The sequence below is a fragment of the Neovison vison genome, chromosome 5 (genome assembly GCF_020171115.1).
Source record: "Neovison vison isolate M4711 chromosome 5, ASM_NN_V1, whole genome shotgun sequence".
Taxonomy (NCBI): Eukaryota; Metazoa; Chordata; class Mammalia; order Carnivora; family Mustelidae; genus Neogale; species Neogale vison.
Genome location: NC_058095.1, coordinates 3084088 through 3097227, shown reverse-complemented (window position 1 = coordinate 3097227; position 13140 = coordinate 3084088). Strand labels below are relative to the sequence as shown.

The window sequence follows — 13140 nt, the reverse complement described above, 5'->3', positions numbered from 1 at the left end:
GCCCTCCGCTCTGGGACGTCCCCAGCCCCGTCCCGTCTCCTGTCTGCACTGGGCAGGCCAAGCTGCTGAGCAGCGCCACTACTGTGTGCAGTAGCTGCTGCTCAACCGGAGGGACCCCGCTGGCTCCCACGGTGCCCCGCAGGGCCAGGCAGCTGGGAGGGCGCGCACGGGCCCTGCCTCCGGCTTGCTCTGGGTCAGGGTGGGGGAAGGAGCCAGAGGATTGGGGCTCTGGAGTCTCTTGCCCAGAAGGGTCTGCCTGGCAGAAGGTGGGCCAGACCCTGGGACAGGCTGCGGATCCTGGGCCTGCCCTGGCAGGTGCCCCCATGCTCCACCCCGGGGCCCTGGGGGCGGCCAAAGGAAAAAGAGTTGTCCTGGTTTGAAGAAAAATCTTTATTACTAATCTGAATAATACTGTTGATTTGAACGGTCACACCTTGGAAGCATACAGAATGGTAAGAAAGGAAGCCTGGGGCCTGGCTGCAGTCCTCGGGGGGCCGGGGGCGGGGTGGGGCGGAGCAGCAGGGGGCTCTGGACGGCGGGGCCGGGCGGGCGGGGCTCTGTACAACAGGAATAGAAAAGGGGCTCATTGCAGGAGCTTCAGGAGCTGATGCTGAATATATAAAGTGAGGTGTGGTGTTTTTTTGTGTGTTTTTTTTGTGTTTTTTTTTAAGTTTCATGAGACAGTGGAGCCGTGTTGGGAGCCTAGGTCGTATTTTTTGCTGCGTCCCCTCGTCCAGCTCTCCCTGCCTGGCGGGGGGGATCCTCCCTGCGCCCACTTCTGCTCCCCCGCCACCCTGGGACCCGCACCTGGGTCCCGGGCCATGCTCCAGGCCTTTCCCCGTCTCTCTCCCCCTGCTGGGGCCTGGCCATCCAGCCCCGTGGCGCCGGGACTCCTGACCTTGCGGTGCCGCCAGGCACTGCCCCCCCCCCCCCGCCCTCTGCTCCCCTGCAGGACAGTTGGGGGGAGGGCTTGGCCCTGCAGGCGGCAGGGGATCGGCTTTCCCTCCCACTGACCAGGCCCAAGCCTGCCCCCAGCAAGGGGACAGGAAAACAGGCTAGCTGGGGCCCGTCCGAGCTCACCCTAGGCCCCGAGGCCTCCGCCCTGATGCTCACTCTTAGGTTTGAGGTGTGATCCTGGCTGGGCGGCCTGGGAGCCCCCTCACGTGGAGCAAGGGGGGCCTGGGCACCCCACAGTTCTGGAACCACGTTAGCCCTCGGTGCTGGGGGTCGGACCCCAGAGCTGCCTGCGAGTCCCTCACCAGGTTTGCAGAACACGGTGCTGGCGGCATGGCGCAAGGGGGAGCTGGGGCCCAGACAGCTGGACGTGCGGGGGACGGGCACGGGCTGAAGCCAGAGACCCCGGGAACGAACAGCTGCCCCCCCCCACGCCCACCCCAGCCCAGCCGTCCTCTCCGCTGGCACAGTTGGCAACAAAGGTCAAGTCCTGCTGGCTGCTCTCCCGGCGCAGGCCTGCGGCCTGTTCTCCGTGGGGCCCGCGTGCCCTGGGAGTGGGGGGCCGGAAAGGAAGACTTGGTAGAGAAGAGGCCCGTTCCCCTCCTGCGCTCCCCGCCGGCCCGGGAGGGGTGCTGGCGGCCCGCGGTGGCCGGGGAGGGGCGGGGCCGCCGACTGCTCCCTCGCTGCGCTGTGCGGCGCCTGGCGCGACCTGGACGTGGTGGATGCTTCTCGGTTTGGTTGGTTTTGTTGCTTGGATCGTAACATCTTTTTTTGTTTTTTTTGTTTTGTGATTTTTTTTGTTTGTTTTTTGTTTTTTGTTTTTGCCCTTCATGGTCCAAGAAGGAAACGGTGGAAGCTTTCACTACAACAGAAACAGAAAGGCAGGACTTGCAGTTTCACAGAAGCAACGCCAGGCGTGTTTGAGGACGGACAAGGCCTGACGACCCTGCGGGGAGGAAGGGGGCCGGGGCCCTGCAGTCCTAGCCCCCCCCCAGCCTGTCCCCCAGGGCCCAGCTTCTGGGAACCCATGGTCTTGCGTGAGCTGAACTGAAAGCCGACCCTCTCCGGGGTAGAGCGTGGGAACTGGTGCGGGGAGAAGGGGCGGCCGGAGCGGCTGGCTGGTGCCGCCTTTGGACTTGGCCCGAGCGGAGCGGGGGCCTGGCTGGCTCTGGGGGGGCAAAGACAGAGGGCGGTGGGTGGATGGCACAGGCCGTGAGGGGCTGGGAAGGAGGCGGTGCTCCCGGCAGTGACAAGTGAGGCGGCCCGGCACCTTGGCCGGGTCCGGCAGCTAAGAGCCGGTGTGTCCTGGCTGGCGGGGGTGGGGGGGTCCACACACTCTAGCTGGCACCGGAAGCCCAGCTCTGGCACGCTAGGGGACCTGGGCTTCCCTGGCCCGAGACACCTCCTGGAACGGAGGCAGGGTGCCGTCCCGACTGGGCAGCCTACCCCATGAGGCTACCTGGGCTGTCTCGGCTTTGCCCGCGGGCCCCGGCCAGCATGTTCCCACCAGGGCCCTTTACGACCCTGGGCACCGCGGGGCCGCTCGGCCACAGAGCGAAGCACCATGCCTCTGTGGACGGGAGGCTGGCATCGAGTGCCGTGTCGCCGAGAAGGCCGGCGACGGGCCTCCCCACCACGCCTCCCTGCTCGCCCCTGCTCAAGTGTACCCTGATGAAGGACGTTTCCAGGCCTGGGGAAGGGGACGGGTGCCGGGCTGGCCGGGACCCCATCTCTGGCAGTGATGGGGTGCCGTCTTCAGAGCACGGCTGGAGGGGAGAGCCTGCTGCTGGAAGGAGCACGGCGGGGGGGCCCTCGGCTCTGGTCCCTCGGCTCTGGTCCGGGGTGTTTCTTCCTACGCTTTTGTTTATTACAACAAAGGCTAAGCTTGGAGCCCTGAGGCCGGTGTGGCCGTGGCAGTTTCCGCCTACACTGTGTCTTGTGACCACTTCGGCAGGAAACGTCCTCAAGAAATGCGAACCAGAAATGTTAGGTTTCAGCTGTTCTGGGGTGAGGAGGGCAGACGCGGTGGGAGGGGCCGTGGTCTGGGCTGGAAACCCCGCTCCGGTGGTCAGGAGCTTGTCCTCACTCCCCGGACCCCAGGGGTGGGGCAGTGGCTGTGGGTGTCTTCTGTGGCTCCATAGCCCCAGGGGATGGGAAGTGGGGGTCGCCCTGGCGGGCTCTATTGCTAGTTCTCCGGGAGGGGTCTTGTGCCCAGGCCAGCCCCTCCCGCTGTGCGCATACTGTACCTGAAATGGCTTGGGGGGAACATCATCAACAAAGTCAAAATAGGAAGCAAGGTTTCAGACATACAGGGGCAACCAGGGTCAAAGACACACACGCCATCGTGAGGGGCAGGGAGACCCGCTGGCCGGAGGTGGACCCTACGGGCTTTGGCGTCGCGGGCCGCTGACTGGGGGGGGCGCACTGTCCTCCCGGTGGCTGTGCCTGCTTTTGGACTGCTGGGTTTGGTGTGTGCTGTGCGGTCAGCGTGAGTGCTGCTAGGGGCTGGGCCCTCTTGCTAGTAGGGGGTGAAGCGGCTGTACCCTCCTCGGCACAGGCTGGCCTGCAACATCAAAGACGACAAACAGCCAGTCAGCACCGCCTCGGGGGGGGGGGCAAAAAGAAATCACTAAATCCCACTGACCCCTTGTGAAGGTTTGCCTTGGCGGGGAGCGAGCGCTGGTTCTCGTGGCATCAGGGGGCCCTGGGCCTAGTCCTTCCATGCTGGGGGTGATGGGGGCCAGGGGGCTGCCAGGGTCATGGGTCACAGCGGTCCTGGACAATGAGGTTGGAGATGCCTCTTAGGCCTGGCCCTTTCCTGGCCCCCTTTGCCTAAATGGGGGTGAGGGAGGTCTCAGCACCCCCTGGGGGCTGCGTGCCTGGGGGTCGGCAGGACTCAGGACAGGGGAGGGAACCTCCTGCCAGGGCTCTCCAGGCCTTGGTTCTGCCAGGAAGGGCTCTGCCTGCTCGCCTGGCCCCTTGGAGCTTCAGGGGGTTTCTGGGGTCCCTGCTCTTCCCCTAGGTCCTTGCCTGGGCCCTCCGTCCTGCTGAGGAGGACAGGTCTCTGGCGTTCTTGCTCCCGTGTCCCTTGGCTGCCCTGGATCGGAGACATCTCCAGAGGAACCTCCTCCCCAGTTTCAACAGAAAAAGGAAGAAGATGGCAAAGGCCACAGAAAAAACTTGGTGGGAGAAACCAGAAACTCTTACAAATAAAAACGAGAACTTAAGGGAGCCCGTCTGTGAATGAATGAAAGCTTCTAGCTAGCAGCCGCACAGAGGCCGCGCTGACCCTGGAGCCAAGGGGCTCGCACACTGCACTTGTGGGGCCCGCATCTGGGAGGGGGCGGCCGCAGTCGCCGCGGGCTGATGGGGATGCCAGGAACTTGTTAAAAATCAAAAAAGAGAAAACAAAAATTGGGAGGGGGTAATCAAAACCAAGGGAGAAGGAACAGGGAGTCTCTGCTGGCTCTGGAGCTCCCTCTTCCCCGCCCCGGGAGAAATGTGTTCATCTTGATGCTGGACGCCACGCTAGCTAAAAAGCGACATTAACAGCCCCTGGGGCTGGGGGTGGGCAAGGAGACAGTTGTCCCCTGGAAGCAGGTCTCAGGGTACAGAGTGAGCTGGGCTGCATGTGTCCACAGCTGGTCACACACACACACAGACACAGACACACACACACACTGGCCCACCAGGAGTGCGCACCGGCTCGGCCGGCTACAGTGCCACGGAGGGGCCTGTGGGGGAAGCTGTGGGCAGCCCTCGTCCCTCTCCTTGAAGGGACGAGAAGGTCAGTGCCGGGGCGGGGAGGAGGGGACAGGACACACGGGCCGCGGCGAACACACCCCCCACGAGAGGCGCGCGGGCCCTCCTGGCCTCTGGAGCCTTGGAAAACGGGGAAAAGCAGGCGTCCCGGGTGCTCCCCAGTGAGTCAGATGTCCTTACTGGGCAGCTGCCCATCCGGACGGAACTGCCTCCCCCAAAGTCCCCGAGGGCACCAAGGGGCACATCCTCTCCCCAACTTCCATCTAGGCCTTGGTCCTTCCGGGCGCCGCTCAGCGGGCTGGGTCACTCTCAGGGCCTGCCCACCCCTCCCTGGCCGCGGCGCCTGGCCCTCCTCGCCACAGCCGGTGCCCAGGGCCGGGTCGTCCCCGCCTCCTTACCATGGTTCCGATGCTGTAGGTCGCCGCAGGCCCGATGGTGTGGTGGTAAGGGTCAGCGGCTGCATAGACCCTGCCGTAACTAGGGAGACGGGCACAGGGAGGGAGGCGGGTGAGCGGCGGCGACGGGCGGGCGAGTCTCCCCCTGCCTCCCAGACATCTCGGGAGTGTCCTCCGGGGCGACCCACCCACCAGCCAGCCCTGTCCCCCGCCCCTGCATGACCTCCTCCCCAGCCTTTCTGCCCGTTTAGAACGAAGCGTCCAGAACGTGGCTGGCCACCCTCTCACGTCTCCCAGTGTCCACTGACCCTGACAAGGGGCCCTCCCAGAGCTGTGAAGGAGGAAAGCTTGACCCCCAGAATAAGGGCAGGACCAGAGGATGTGGGGACAGGCAGCGAGGTCACCACAAAGTGTCCTGTGGCCCCTTGATGACCTTCCTCTCACTCTGTTCAGTGCGTGTGTGAAATGCCAGCTTCTTGCGGGGCCGGTTGGGCCCGCTGTGCACCCCATAAACCCCCATGTGAGATGGTGTGGGTCCATGGGTGCCCCTGGGCGGCAGGGACAGGTGGCCGTCAGGCCAGAGCCCAACACGTGCCCGGTGGGAAGACTCTGCCCGTGTGCCAGGCCAGGCCACCCCTGGGACAGCCCCTGCATCCCGCCCTCCTGACCCAGAGCTACCCCCACCCCCGGGCCTCTGCAGCTGGCCAGGAGGCTGGCAGCTCTCAAATGGCCACACGTCCCCCTGGTGTCACTACACTGTACCACGCCCCCGGCAAGGAGGGCACGCTCACAGCCTCTCCTCAGCATGAAGGGGCCTCTGACCTGGAAGCCCTGAGCGGGGTCAGAGGGGCATCTGGGGGCAGAAGTAGGGCCTCCTAACTCCCCTGCTTATGGGAAGTGGGGGGGGGGCGCCTCCAGCGCTTGGGGAGGGGGTCAGGCCTCCAGGGCTGGGAGTCAGAGGAGAACTGAACTGGGGGATGGGGTTCATGGCCTCCCCCAGCCATGTCAGTAGGAAGTTGACTGAAGAAATAAGGGGCTCGGGGGCTCAGGGGACTCAGACGTGCTCCCCTCCGTCCAAGTCCAGACCCTGTGCCAGCAGGCCCCAGGCCTGGGCCGTGGGGAAGTCTTCCTGTCTATTGAGCCCACCTGCCCCGCCCAGGGCCCCATGGTCCTACTGTCCCTCTTCACCCTGATGGCTGTCCCAGCCATACCTGTCACTGTAGGCTGCTGCGGCCGCTGCAGGCTGAGCGTATCTGTAGGCTGCATAGCCCCCCTGCAGGGGAAGGGGGAGGGAGAGACAGCACAGGGACTTAGTGGTGCGGACACATCTTCCAACCTTTGCCGAGGCCCTGAGAGCCCTGGCCGGCGCAGGCCTGCGCGCACCTAGCTTCTAGTCTACCGGAGGTCTAAAGCCTGCAGACATTGGTCTGGTTCGAGGGGAGGGAGTGGGCACAGGTTCAACACACACCGGTGGGCCCCAATGATATGTCTGGCTGTGTTTGTGATTCTGACTCATGACCAGGGCCCGAGACCTGCCACCAGCCCAGTGAACCCCTGAATTTGATGCCGGGGTGCCGAGAACCCATGAGTGACTCCGGGTGCCCTCCTGGGTATTGGGAAGGGTCAAGGGCAGACTCAGATCATGTCTTGACCCTGGTACAAAGGGACTGTTGAATTATGGGCAACTGCTCAAACAACGTGGGTGCCCACGGGGGCTCAGTGACCCCAGTGTGGTTAGGGAAACAGGAGAGCCACCCCTGTCCCCATCACCCAGTGTCATGTGGACCGGAGAAGATGTGGGCACAGACAGCCCAGGCTCAGCTATGCCGAGGTCCCCAGGGACCCCGTGTCCTGGGCACTCTCATCCTCCCAGGTTCCAAGGATAGGGGGGATGGGTGGGGGAGGGGAAGACCCTGGAAATCAGCTGAAGGCCTGGACCGCTGTCCCCGCACCCAGCCCCCAGCCCCCCGGGGCCGCACTCACATAAATCTCAGCACCGTAAAAGCCGTCCTGATACACGACCCTGGAAGCAAACGGACAAGAGAGTGGTGGGAAGGCCGGAGAGGTGGGGTAGGCCGGCTCCGGTGTCTGCGGAGGGAGGGGGCAGGGTGCCAGCCCTGCCCATGGGACTGGCATTTTAACAAGCGTTTGCTCCAGTGCCCTGTTTTGGTATAACAATAGAGTAACACCCTTGCTGGTCAGCTCCGTTCTCCCACAAAGCCATGGGCCCCTCGGCCCATGTTGCTTACCCTCCCCCCACCCCAGCCCAGGCAGCTGCTCCCCGAATCCAGGCAGAGGGCACTGGGCCCAGGGGAATGGACCAGAGAGAGCTTAGGCCCTCGCTGAGCTCAAGGGCCAACCATGATCCCATCCCAATCATCCAGCAAGGTGCTGGAGCTCTAAATGTCCCCCAAATGCCAGTGGCCCTTGGTTCCCATGGCAGGATGGGGTTAGGGTACGATATGGGGGTGACTGTAGTGTGAAGGTTTGGGGCTTCCCACAGCGCCCCGCAGTTCTGGAAATGCTGCCTCGCCCCATGGCTGCCCAAGGCCTCCCTCCCCGCACCCCCTGGGCCGTTCTCCATGCCTCCCTCCCGGTGCCTCCCCAGGTACTCACGCTCCGTAAGTTGGGATGGGGGGCGGGGGCGGCGCAGCCCGAAACGTATTATACACGGCCCGGCCCCGACCCCGTAGGTGCGCGCCCCTGTAGGCAACGGCTGTGCCCGTGGTGGGGTAGGGAAACCCCGTCACTGCAGGAAAGGGGGCCAGAGAAGAGGCGGTGAGAGGAAAGGCCCAGAGACAGTGCGGGCAGGCCAAAGGGTCCGGCCGGGGCGCAGCCACACCTGGCCCCGCCCAACCACACCTGCGCGACCACGCCCCAGCCCGCGCGCGCCGGCCACGCCTCCCGTCTGGCCACGCCCCCCACCGGCCCGGAACGACGGCTCCAGCCTGTACCTGCATAGAATTCAGGCCCGTAGACGGCGCCTACCACGGGGTTCAGCTTCCAGCCTGGAAAAGAAGCAAAACAGCCCCAGTCACCGTCTCCCCATCTCACACCGTCCCGGGGCCTCCCACGTAGGGCGGGGCCTCTGCAGACGGCTGGCTGGACCCCTCCTTCTGCAGGCCGGGCGAGCAGAGGGCACCGGGCCCCTCTTGGGATGCTGCAGCCTGACCGGGTCTGGCCTTCTGCTCCCTAAATGCCAGGGACCAAGTCACTCCTGACCCATCTGTCTTTGTGATTCCACCCCTCCCCCCCAAGCCGGCCCGGGGCCCTAGCCCTGCAGCTCGGAGTCTGCAGTCTCTGCCGGCATTAGGAAGGGACATCTGCAGGCCCACAGCCAGGATGAGGGCTCTGGCGGCACCCCTGCTTCAGCACAAGGCAGAGCCCAGGCATCCGAGCACTGTCCCCTTAGGAGGCCTGGCTGCTTTCGGGGCAGGGTCCTCGCAGCCGTGAGGGGCGGGGCTTCTGCCGCAGCCTCCTCCCACCTCCTGCCCCACAGCTTCTGCCCTGGGGTGGAGCTCCTTCCCCACGGCTGTCCTGTCCGGGCCGTCCCCAGAGCAGCCAGTGGAAAGGCTTCCTGGGCAGGAAAGGGCCTTAGGATTCGAGGTAATGATAAAGACGACTGACATTTCCTGAGCACCTCACCCTGGGCCACGCTGGTCTAAACCCAGCCAAGGAGGTGGGTGTCACGCCCTCCCATTTTACAGATGAGCAAGTGGAGGCTCAGGGAGGTGCAGCAGCCTCACAGGCCGAGCTGGCAAGTGGCAGAGCCAGACCCAAGCCATACCCACACTCCTGGCCATTTCCCAGCCCCCTGCTGTCATCTTCGCCTGCCGCTTCTCCCTGTCTGCAGGGGGCTGGGCTCAGGCCACTGGCTTGGGGCCCTGGGCTTCTGGGCCAGTCTTCCTCTCCCACCAGGGACCAGGTGCAGGAGTGCAGCCTGCTTCCATCTGAGGCCCCCAGGGGTGGAGGCTGGCCAGCTTTGAGGATGATCTGGCCCCAGGCGCTAGCTCAGACAGCACGGGCTGGGGATGTATACTTGACCGAGCCCAGCCCCCTGGCCCTACCAGTGTATCTGGTCTTGTGTTTTCAGGAGGCCCTGAAGGCTCAGCTCCATTTCCCTCTTGCCTTTGTGAGGAGGGACAAAAGGGACTGAGCCCACTGGCCAGCTAGCGAGACACCTCTGGAGAGTGGCAAAGAGCGAGACCAGGCCACGGGTGTCAGACTCTACCTGTGAGCCTCATACCCAGATTCTAACATCCCTGTTGGGCGTCTGGCTGGAAGGCATTTAGGGCAGAGTGTCTGCGACCATGTTGCTCCTGGGGCCCGTTCTCCACTTTCCAGGGCACTGTGGGCCACCTTCCCTCCCTGGTCACCATCACCTGACCAGCGTGCATGTCTATGTCTGAACGTTCCTGCTGAGAATCTGGAACCTTCTCTAAATCCCCGATCAGGAGGGGAAAAAAGGTTTCATCTCCAGTCCCACGAACTGAGTCTTCTTAGTAAAAACCCATGACGGAGCAGAGTCCCGGAGCAATGGCCCGAGCCCACCTCCTCCCGGCTGCCACCCGGTGGTTGCTCTGGGTCCGTTCTTGAAGGTGGAACTTGTCTTGAGATGGCCCCGGCATGTCCGCCTGCTGATTTCTCATCCGGGGCCTCTGTCTGTCACTGCTCCCTGGTGCCTCTGTCGCTGCTGCCAGTTCCATTTCACTGTGCGGGACTCCAGATGAAGAGGCGGCTGGACACCCTCCTGGGCAGCTCCTTTGTTTCTTCTGTAAACGGTCTTAACACCTGGTCAAAGCTGGTGAGCTCGAGGCGACACTTCTGCTCCCCTCCCCGTCAACTGACGAACTTCTGAGTGTTCTGGAGCGTTCCAGCCACACGCCCGGGTCACCAGAGCCCGCACACTGTGCTCCACTGTCCGCCACAGAGAACCGGGGCCCGGCCCACTGCGGCCTTCGTCCTTCTTGCTCAGGCCGGTGAGGACGCTTCTGTGGGACTGTGACCGGGAGCACCTGGCCGTTCTTGCCGTGCGAGCCGCGCTGCTCCCGTGCCCAACCTGCGCCGGGAATGCGGTCGCTCAGGGCTGGACTCCATTCGGAATTCGTGCTTCCTGACATCCTCAGGCTCTCCCAGAGAGCCGGGGGGTGAGGGGTGGCTCTTGGGTGAAGCAGGCGTCCGGCTCCCAGCGATTGTCCTGACTCTTTAAACACGTCTGTCGACCGCTCTGCCTTCCTGAGCCAGCACACAACAGGAGCTCGGGACACTGGCTAAGCCAGGCACCCCCAGAGTTTTAGGAAAACATGAGCTTTCATAGTCCTCGGGATGGGAGCCAAAATAATCTAGTCTAAATGTGGACCCGGTCGTGCTCCAGGAGGGCCCATGGGGAGGGCCTGCTGGTGGGTCACGTGGTGGATCCCCCCCTAGTGTCCTGCCCCTTGCTGGCCTGTCACCTGAGTCACACAGGGACAGGAGGGCGGGGGGCTGAGAAGCCGAGGCGCCGGCCCGCAGGGAGGCTCATCCTGACTGAGCAGGGCCGCCATCCCCCCCACACGGGGACAAACTCAAACAGGCCCCGAGCATTGCCAGCTGCGCTCCAGCCTGTAAGCCCGTGTGCATTGCTGGTCGGAGCCGAGACGCGCAGGGACCGAGGGCCACCCCCCCAACCCGGCCTCCGCGGTTCTGTCTTTGAGGAAGATGGAGTACCTTGGCTCAGGCCCTGGGCGTGCAAGGCGGACCGCTCAGCTGAAGTGCATCACAGACCCCGAGGCTCCCATGGGGGCCTTGACCTTCCAGGGTCTGCAGGGCAGGGGTAGGGAACTACCCTATCACTTTCACTGAGTATGCAGGGTCTCTAGCCCAGGCACCCTCACTGCTTAGAAACTAAGTAACGATCCAGGAAGCGGCCACCACACCCACGGTGCCCGAAGCCTGTCCACGTGGGTGTGCTGCGGGCTTGGGAAGGCCCAGGCGTCCTGCCAACTCTGTGGGTGGGGTGGGCGGCCCCAGCCCTCCTCCAATCCAGCCCCTGCTGCCGCGGCAGAGCTGGGACACGAGGGGACACTCAGCATCCAGGGAGGGGGGCCTCTAGTGGCCGAGGCCCCTGTAGGGCCTGTGTCTGGGCCCACGGCCCCTGCGGCCTCCCCGAGGTCCTGGGCCCCTTACCGTTGGTGTAGGGGTTCGCAGTCTTCTTATTGGTCATGACGCGGGCTGTGGCGTTGTTGACCTGCCCAGAGAGAAGGGGAGAAGGTGAGGACCAACCCGGTCCTGTCTGGCACTGCTTCTGCATGGCAGTCGCTGCTGTCCGCCTGGCACCCGGCCCTGGCCTGCCTCCTCCCGGGCCTCCCCTCTCCACTGTGCTGCCCCCCACTCCAGGGAGCCTTGGCCACCACTGCTCCCAGCCCTCAGCCCAGGCACCGTGTCCGGCCACTGGTTCTTGTCCTTCACGTCCTGCTCCCACAGACCAGGCCCAGTCTCTCTCTGACAACCCAAGGCCACTGGAGATCCGCCTGGTGGACTCTCCACAAAGTGCTCTCAGCCTCACCGACCGGCCCCACATTCTGTGCCCTTGTTGGCTGCTGAGGCCTTCCAAGTCCTGGGCACCCCTCTCGTGGGGGTAGCGGGCCATTCCTAAGGCCAGCAGAGAGCGCTGATGGGACCCCTTGGGAGCAAGGCCAATGGGAGAGGAGGGGGTGGGTGCCAAGGGGGTGTGTCCTATCCCCGGGCTAAGACCCTCCCCCTAGAGATGCAGACTCGGGTGTAGAAAGGCGAGGGGGAAGCCCTCTGTGGGAGGAAGTAGAGAACGGGGCAGCAGGTGGTGGAAACCGAGAAAGGAGTCCGGGTCATTCTGTGTCCCCCACGTCCGGTGTGAGCCCCTGGACCTCAGGCTGCGTCCCCAGGTGCCCGCTGGCTATGGCCACTGGCTGAGGTCAGTGCCTGTAGTACCCCCTCTGCTTCCAGAAACCCTCCCCTCAGGCCTTTCCACTTCTCTTCCCGTGGACTCTGCACTTGCTGTGGACCCTCTCCTCTCTGGCCACCTCCTGCTGCCTGCCTGCCCACGAGCCCAGCTGCCTGACACCCAGAGCCACAGCACTGGGGCGGGGGGCACAGGCAGCCCACCAGAAAAGGGGCAGGGGACTTGAGCAGGGGTCTCTGGCCTCATCTCTCTGCTGCTTCTCTGGGCTAGGTCCCTTCCTGGCAGCTGGGGAAGGTGAGGTTGGGGGTGGGGGGGCCCGGTGGCTCCCTGCTGGGAGGGCTCAGGGGCATTAACAGCACCCCCCAACGGGGGGACAGACAGAGCTGGCTCAGTCCTTGGAACGGCCCAGCCTCAGACATGATTTCCGGGGCTCCTCCCGGGGTCTGGCTGGCGCTCATCATTGGGGGGCCTCCTCCAGAAGGCAGAGATGGGAGCCCTTGGGTGGGCCCACGAGGGGTGCCAGGACAGGGGCCGGGCCCTGCCTCCCTGCTCCGGGGACCCTGGTCTGGCTCTCCGCAGGGCGGCTGCGGGGCGGGGGAGGGGCACCTGGGCGACAGCGCGGTTCTCAAGGGCACGCCCTGCGCAGCGCACTTATCTGAGCACCTCAATTTTCCGTCCCTCTACGATCGTCCCATTCAGCTTCTCCCGGGCTCGGTCAGCGTCTGAGCTAGTTTCAAAAGTTACAAACCCAAAACCCTGTGAGCGGAGAAGGACAGGCACGGAGAGAAAGGATGAGAGGAAGGAAGACATAGGAGGAGTGGGGTGGGGGGCAGGGCAGTGGGGGGTGGAGAGAAGGGGGGAAGGGGGAGAGAGAGAGAGAGAGGGACTGAGTCAGGTGAGTTGAAGGAGAGGTCGGCAGCCCAGAGGCCTGCCCTGGTGCTACCGGCAGGATCAGGATGCCCAGGAAGGGTAGGGCCCCAGGCGGGGGCAGCTGTGGGCCTGACCCGAGCCCGGCCTGCACCGACGGCCTGGCACCTCCCGGAGGACAGGCCAAAGCTCCAAGAGAGATGCTAACCTGGGCCAGAGACCAGGACGGTCACCCTGATGCCCCCT

General features: G+C 64.4%; 2 protein-coding genes across 14 annotated transcripts in view; one reads left to right on the top strand and one right to left on the bottom strand.

Moving 5' to 3' along the window:
• Positions 1–1738: 1738 nt before the first annotated feature.
• Positions 1739–13140, bottom strand: part of RBFOX3 (RNA binding fox-1 homolog 3) — a 399885-nt gene continuing 388483 nt past the window's right edge. For 9 of the 13 annotated variants that reach the window (XM_044247291.1, XM_044247292.1, XM_044247296.1 and 6 more), the window contains 8 exons: positions 12691–12783; positions 11277–11337; positions 8066–8119; positions 7728–7860; positions 7095–7272; positions 6323–6384; positions 5115–5193; positions 2953–3517 (listed from right to left, as the gene is read on the bottom strand). In XM_044247291.1, coding sequence (XP_044103226.1) covers positions 3473–3517; positions 5115–5193; positions 6323–6384; positions 7095–7272; positions 7728–7860; positions 8066–8119; positions 11277–11337; positions 12691–12783 — 705 coding nt within the window. In that variant the 3' untranslated portion in view covers positions 2953–3472. Of the gene's footprint in view, positions 1817–2952; positions 3518–5114; positions 5194–6322; positions 6385–7094; positions 7273–7727; positions 7861–8065; positions 8120–11276; positions 11338–12690; positions 12784–13140 lie in introns of those variants that run through there. The other 4 variants (XM_044247300.1, XM_044247302.1, XM_044247301.1 and 1 more) reach the window with 4 other exon arrangements.
• Positions 2404–4235, top strand: LOC122905922. The gene is made up of 2 exons (XM_044247304.1): positions 2404–2961; positions 3977–4235. The coding sequence occupies exons 1-2, from the start codon at positions 2404–2406 to the stop codon at positions 4199–4201; spliced, it is 783 nt and encodes a 260-aa protein (XP_044103239.1). The 3' UTR covers positions 4202–4235.